The following is a 7034-nucleotide window of genomic DNA, read 5'->3' as shown; positions in this document are numbered from 1 at the left end:
TTTTTTAAAGCCTCCTATATTTGTTAGAAAGGAAAAATGAGCTAAATAAACATAAACAAACATGAACATTGTTGAATACATGAGCAGAAGCATAGAAGAAACCTAAGGTTTCAGGGTCTCTCTTATCGACTTTAGTGTTCGAGTGATGCTAATGGTGTAATTCTTACATTTGATTGATTTGAACTAATAAAAAATTGTACATAGTTGAAAAACAACAATCGGATCACCATCAATAATTTTCATTTATAAAATTTAAGAATTATTAATGTTCATCTACTTTTTTGCTTAATATGTTGCTATTGTAATGGTGGTTAAATAATATATTATTTTTAATTTATTTTGAGAATAAAATTATCGGTGTCCATTGCGATACGAAAATCTATAGTCAAATAATACATTCTGATGTGAGTATACTCTTTATTGTGATGAAATTAGCAAATACATTGTCGTGTAATGTTTGGAATGTGAATGCACCAATTTACCAAGTTATTGTACTAAATTAAGCATCTTTTAAGTTGTTAGATTAATCTGCACCACCTGTCAAATTATTGTACTAAATTGAGCACTTTATAAGTTGTTGGACTAATTTACACCCACCTGCCAAGTTGTTGTATGGTGAGTGCAATTTATTTAAAAATTAATTACTTCTAAATAGAAAAGATTACATTTTGTGATAGTTGGTTTCGTGGTCAGAGCCATGCACATGAATGGTGCAACGGCGCGAGCATAGACTCTGAGACGCAGCGTCACGTCACGGGGCATCCGGTTCCGTTCCGTTGCTGCTAACCGCGATGCACAACGGCACCCCCAACGGGGCCCCATCCCCCTCTCGAGTGAGTCTCCACGCTTTCCCATTTCCCTCGGACGGACTGCGACGCACGGCGCCGGGATCCCGTCCCGGTACGCGCAGCGCAGCGAACCGGGGCCCCCCGCCCGCCCGCCCGCAAGCCCGACCGGCGGAAGCTTTCGAGCCGTCGATGCCACCCATTTTCCAACTCCCACCCAGGAGACGGGGAGAAGTGGGACGACGTCCGTTGTGACGGCGACGTCGGGAGAGAGAGACCTCCCCGTTCATCGATTCCAGCATCTCCTCCGGATTGGCGGCCCGGCAGCGGACTCCCTTTTCCACCACTATAAAAATCCGCCCGCGACGGAGAAAAAATTGGCAGGCAGCGAGTGGGAAATTGGCCGCAGCCGGGGCACGACCTGACCAAGAGGGAGCCAAAGAACCTGTCAGAGGGGGGAAGGGTGAGGGGAGGAGGGGATCAGGCACCGGCGGAGCGGCCATGTCGTCGTCGTGGAACTCGGTCGGGCTGGAGGTGCTGTACCAGGTGCTGGGCTGGGTCGCCTTCTTCGCCTGGTCCTTCAGCTTCTACCCGCAGGTCCTCCTCAACTACCGGCGCAAGAGGTCAGCACCGTCCTGCTCCTGCCCCTGGTTCCGCTCCTCATTTCTTGGGCTGGGTGGGGGTTCGATTTCCCGTGCTCGTGCCTCCATTTGGGGCCCCTTATTTGACTAGTGGAGTAGTGTGGCCCTTGCGAATCTCTATTGGTTCAATTCTTTCGGTATACTGTTCATCTGGTTTCTCTGCGAGCTGCCGAGAGCGGTTAGTAAGGGGCTGGGCAGTCCCAACTGCCTGTCTACAAATTTCGAAACACACACTTAGAGCAGTGAGCAATTCTCCGCTGCGGGGAATTCCCTGGAATTCTGGTATCTGTCACATGGCTCCAGCGGCGCGGTTAGATTGGGAGGTGGGTGTGCATTTCTGGGTACGCAGATGATAAAGGATTGTGCTGAATGAACCTATTCAGAATTGGTGGGGCGTTTGGTAATTGGTAGATAAACAGTTTGGCTTGGTTTGTGTTTGAAACTAGGTGGAATGAGCACAGGTGTATATCCAATTTGCCTTCATATTATGTGACCTTCTCTCCAACACACTACTATCTTTTAAGTAGGTGGAAGGTTCCTCATCTGGCCAGCAAATAATAGACAGTAGAAGACGGGCCAGTACGATATATCTTGTAACATGCACCATCAGTTCCAGCCTTTCTTTTCTTATCGTTGATTAGTGTACATTTTGGTTACAGTTGAATCCTCTTCAATTAAGAGCTGAAAACATGTGTGCTTACTATTATTTTATTAACTTGGTTCTTAATTTGTCCGTGTTCTGGTTGTCCTGCTTTTGAGACAGTTAGGGAAAAACAATTACTTTGCCATTACCAGTGTTCTCGTCACCCAACTTTGGCCTTTTGGCTGCCTTCTTCAATCTACACCTTAAACGCATGCCACAGCATCTGTTTGTAATGTCCAATGTCAGAATTTGTATCCTGATTTGTAGTGTGTAAATTTCCAAGTTGTTGCTTTGACCTCAAACAGTTAATCATCTTCTGAATTTCCGGTCCAAGTATGCTTTTCTTAATGGAAGTTCCTTGGTCTATGGCTAATTTCATGTCAATCTATTGCAGTGTTGTGGGTCTGAACTTTGATTTTCTGGTGTTGAACTTGACAAAGCACTCGTCTTACCTCATATACAATGCGTCTCTGTTCTTCAGCCCGTTTATCCAGAGACAGTACCATGACAAATATGGTGACAAAGAGGTTTGTCCTGCTTTTTTCCCTTTCTGTGCTATCTATTCCGATATGAATGTCACATATTAAATTCAGATTTATATAGTTCATATTGGAAATGAGTAAGCTAATGATGATTGGTTGCTTCTTTGAGCATTTGCATCATGTGCAATCAGAACATTTGTTGGGCATGTAAAACCATCAGTATATCAACATTTTAATGTTCTGTGCTCGGATCTTGCGGTATTGATTGACAAAAATGTATCGTCATATGCTTTTGTTTTAATGATTTCAAATTAACTACTCTTTTAAGCTGGTTTGGTAGTTTTCAAGATTGTACTTCATATACCTGACGTTTCCCTCGATAGTGTCAACTGCAGCAGTTATGTAAGCTGCTGATCCATGTCAGGCAAGCACACCTTTTTTGTGTAGTGCACATGACTGTTGGGACCACAGTTTTAACATTTCATACTAATGCTGAACTGGGTTAGTACTGGCATGAATTGGAACTTGGAGCGATGCTGCTGCGTTAGATGCAGACGCGTGTCAAGGAAATGTGAAGATTTTATCTAGAAAGATAATTCTTGCGTAAGCACTTGGTTTACAGCTGCATGGTGAAGTTAAAAATTTGAAGACCATACCTTATAAACTGTTGCCAAACGAAGTTATAAAATTATGGGTAGTGTTGTACTGTTGTTATATCAGTTTTGCTGATAGTTGTTATTACATAACTTCTAAGAACAGACATTGTATATCCATGTCCATTTTCAGGTTGTACCAGTACATTTTTCTTGATGTCGGTGCCTACTTGGCATTGTTCTTTATTATAGGTATAAACTATGATGCTTTTTTTTTGTGTAGATGATTCCTGTTGCTGCAAATGATGTTGCTTTTTCACTACATGCGGTTGCATTGACAGCCTTCACTGTTTTCCAAGTATTTATATATGAGGTTAGTTTACTATCTTGTTGACCATGAAGGTATCTTCTAGCTACTGAATCCTAATTGTCTTGAATTTTCGAACTCGTAATATACAGCGAGGAATGCAGAAAGTCTCCAAAGTTTGCATATCAATTACTGCTATTGTCTGGACTGCAGCTATTGTTTGCCTAATTATTGCTTGGCCAAAAAGTGACTGGCTTTGGCTTATTGATGTGTTCAAGTAAGTTTTCTTTTTCCTCATTATTTGAAAATCCTATTAGCTTTACTTGTGGAGACAGTCGGCTATGATCAGTAAGGGTAGTAGCTAATTAAACTTGATCCTCTTTGTAAATGTGGCACTCATAACATTCCTTGTGAATTTCAGTTCAATACAAGTTGGTATGACAGCAATCAAGTATATTCCTCAGGTACTAATAATTATTAACAACACTTTACTTATTCAATAGGTTGTCTCTGGATGTGTACATATATATTTGGAACTAGTGATATCATAAAAACATGTCATCTATAGCTGATAATAGGTACTGGATCATATGATAGCTAATAAAATTATGTTATCGTGAAAGTGTTTTTGAAGAAAAAATCTACACAACTTGTTTTATTTCCAATGAAAGATATCCAAAAGGACATAAATGGTCAACATCTACTCTGTGACAGGACAACAGTATAGCTTTCTAGAAAATGTTGTTTGATTCTATAAACAAGGGAAGCTGTTTTTGAGTCCTTATTCAAAGAAATTTGAAAACAGTTTTGGAGTCTGTCAGCTGTCATGCATCAGACGCTTTTGGTGCATGCATCAGACGCCTAGAAGTGTTTAGATCCAAGGAACTGATATTGAATTTACTGAAGTTTATCTGATCAAATTTGCACATAGATATATTAATTGCTTAATGTTATTCTTTCTTGGCTTAGGCCATCATGAACTTCAGGCGGAAGAGCACAATTGGTTGGAGCATTGGCAACATTTTACTTGATCTGACGGGAGGTGTGCTCAATTTTGGTCAAATGGGTGTACAGTCTATAGATCAACGTAAGATTATTCCTTTAGTTTGCTGCATGGATATTGTTGGAAGTATCAGTTTCCTTTAGTTCTCACTGAACAAATTATGCTGCAGATACGCTGGTAAATTTCTATGGAAATATTGGGAAAACTCTACTTTCATTGGTGAGCATGACTCCTAATATTAACATTATTGCTCGAGGACCTATCAATTTTTTTAACAACACATTCTTATCTACATAGAAATTTCCCTTGCTGCTTGTAGAACTTGACTAAGTAAACTATGCTATTCGGTTTTTGTAGGAGACGGTTTTCTTCGATGTTCTATTCATAATTCAGCACTATGTGCTCTACCCTGTCAAGAAGGATGAGTATGGTAAGGCAATCATTTCTGAAAGGGTAGCCCCTCTTATCAGGCCGTCTGACAAGCCTGAAGAAGATAATGTATGATGTAGCAATAGCTATATTGCACAATTTGCGTCATATGCTGTGTAGTCACAGTCCATGGCTACATTGAATCATCTGTTCAAACGAAAGATAGCTGATGCATTTTTATTGTATATTGCAAACTAACTTTTGTATATATTTGCTTATGCTAGCATGATACTTGTACCAGTTTGACAGACGTCATGTCTGTACTTTTGTGTAAATGGTTCATTATTTACAAACGATTTTTATTTTCCTTTTCTTTGACAGTATCTTACGTGGAGCATATATTTTTTTGGTTGTTCTGTTTGTAGCTGTCATTTGCAAAATAATTAGCATAATTTATTCTGGCTATCAAATGCAATGGGCATATTTTAAACTAGAAAGTTTTGAAATCTGCGAACCAGCTCCTTGACTATATTTGATTCTTCCATGAATTCTTGCTCATAACACTTGAATTTAAGATTCGTTTTTTTTATAACAAATTTAAGATTCGTTTTGATCGTGTTGTTTCAAACACGTATGGCATGGTTTGAGTTTACCTTACAAAGAAAAATATGGCACTGTTTACTGACTGCTTGTTTTGATTACCCCAAGTGTTCTGCACGGGAACAGCTCACTTTATTTGTGTTCGGATACGCTGGTAGGCACTCGAGGATATTTGGCGAATAATCATTAGATACTAATAACGCGCTATGTTAAAATGGCTCGTGAGTGCTTTTGTGGTCCAGACAACAAATAGCGTATCAATTGTATTTCTTAAACTAAGCAAAGTATGAATCTCATTTGACATTTAACCAGCTCGTATTTATTAGAACAGGGTAAACATGATTTTTGAACCCTGCTGTTGTTTCCAATCAAACCGTTTTCATTTCTGTTCTTAGCAGACGATTTCCCTGTGCTTCCTATCGAAGTAAAACATGTTGCGGCCCAATAGGACCAAATGGAGGATATAAACCATTCTTGGCCCGCAAGTACACACTATGGTGGGCTGCGTAATCAGCTGATGAAATCGATGAAGATGAAGATGGTGTATTGGTGTGAAGGATCCTCCTCACATGGACTGGTAGGAAGAATACATTTGTTTCAGAAGAAAAATAAAAATTGAAGAAGACACCAAGGGGTATACAGTTATTCAGTGGTATATCGTGGATTTATCCCAAGGATGTATCGAGAGAAATTAAGTGATATAGAATCTAGTTACTGTGTGCTATTAGGATTAGTCTATGCTAAGAAAAAAGTTTGTCCCTTATGACATGAGGATTGAAGAAAAAAAAACTGATTCAATCTTCTCTGGAACCTTCAATTCTTCTCCAGAATCTCAGTTTTTTTTTGTGTGTGTGGATGGGTGGGTGGGGGTGGGGGTGTGGGGGGGGGGGGGGGGGGGGGTCTGGAATCTCAATGGTCCAACTGCATTAGAAATTCCATAACATTTTTAGGCCCATCACACGCTTCTATTCCATAGACTAATATCTCCATTTTCGGAAGCGAACTCCTTATAGAGGCCCGCCTCAATTAATAAATCGAACCCAATGAAAATCCATATGAACCTGGTTGCTGAGAATAGTATATAAATGAATCAAAATCCTAACCCACTTACATCCCCCTCTCCCATCCGCACTTCTCATTCCTCCACTCTCTCTCTCTCCCTTCCTCCCCTCACGCACAACAGCATGAGGACGCGTGGTCGTGGCTCGTGCCCTGCTTCACACGAGCGGTGGCCAGCGTATGAAGGCGCCAAGCGTGTAGCCTACGGGCACCGTACCCGCAGACCGCGCTGCTCCCGCGAGCGCTAGGCGGTGGCGGGCCAGAGCTGCTACGCACACGGCCGGCGGCGCAAAGGCTCCGGCCTGCAGCGAGCGGCATGAGGTGGCGGCGTCGGGGCTCGTAGAGGCTCTGGCAGGCGGCGCACGCCATGAGGAGGCTGCTATACATAGTAACCCGCGGGAATAGGCGGCGCTGGCGGGCACGGCTTCCACTCTATGTCACGGGCAGTGGTCGGATCCAGCGGCGGCGGCTACGGGGCCAGATCCAGCGGCAGGTGACGGGACGCAGCGGCGGGGGAGGTTGCTCGGCGGCTGCGTGTGGTGTGGGCGGTGT

General features: G+C 42.1%; 1 protein-coding gene across 3 annotated transcripts; it reads left to right on the top strand.

Annotated features, from left to right (window-relative positions):
- The first annotated feature begins 1049 nt into the window (after positions 1-1049).
- LOC120699243 (cystinosin homolog) lies at positions 1050-6226 on the top strand. Of its 3 annotated transcripts, none has more exons than XM_039983161.1 (9): positions 1058-1408; positions 2464-2596; positions 3428-3517; positions 3604-3728; positions 3873-3915; positions 4421-4538; positions 4624-4673; positions 4812-4884; positions 5822-6226. In XM_039983161.1, the coding sequence occupies exons 1-9, from the start codon at positions 1287-1289 to the stop codon at positions 5869-5871; spliced, it is 804 nt and encodes a 267-aa protein (XP_039839095.1). In that variant the 5' UTR covers positions 1058-1286; the 3' UTR covers positions 5872-6226. The 3 variants fall into 3 exon arrangements, with proteins under 3 accessions (XP_039839093.1, XP_039839095.1, XP_039839094.1); XM_039983160.1 differs by having other exon boundaries at positions 5819-6221; XM_039983159.1 differs by lacking the exon at positions 5822-6226 and having other exon boundaries at positions 1050-1408; positions 4812-5234.
- The last annotated feature ends 808 nt before the right edge of the window (positions 6227-7034 follow it).

Source organism: Panicum virgatum, chromosome 3K (assembly GCF_016808335.1).
Source record: "Panicum virgatum strain AP13 chromosome 3K, P.virgatum_v5, whole genome shotgun sequence".
Taxonomy (NCBI): domain Eukaryota; kingdom Viridiplantae; phylum Streptophyta; class Magnoliopsida; order Poales; family Poaceae; genus Panicum; species Panicum virgatum.
Note: the sequence above shows the minus strand (reverse complement) of the source record. Positions and strands in the feature narration are given on the sequence as shown.

Coding starts and splice junctions, on each gene's coding strand:
- LOC120699243 (XM_039983159.1), top strand. CDS start 1,287: ATGTCGTCGTCGTGGAACTCGGTCGGGCTGGAGGTGCTGTACCAGGTG. Junction 4,539..4,623: donor TGTACAGTCTATAGATCAAC/GTAAGATTATTC, acceptor ATTATGCTGCAG/ATACGCTGGTAAATTTCTAT. Junction 4,674..4,811: donor GGAAAACTCTACTTTCATTG/GTGAGCATGACT, acceptor CGGTTTTTGTAG/GAGACGGTTTTCTTCGATGT.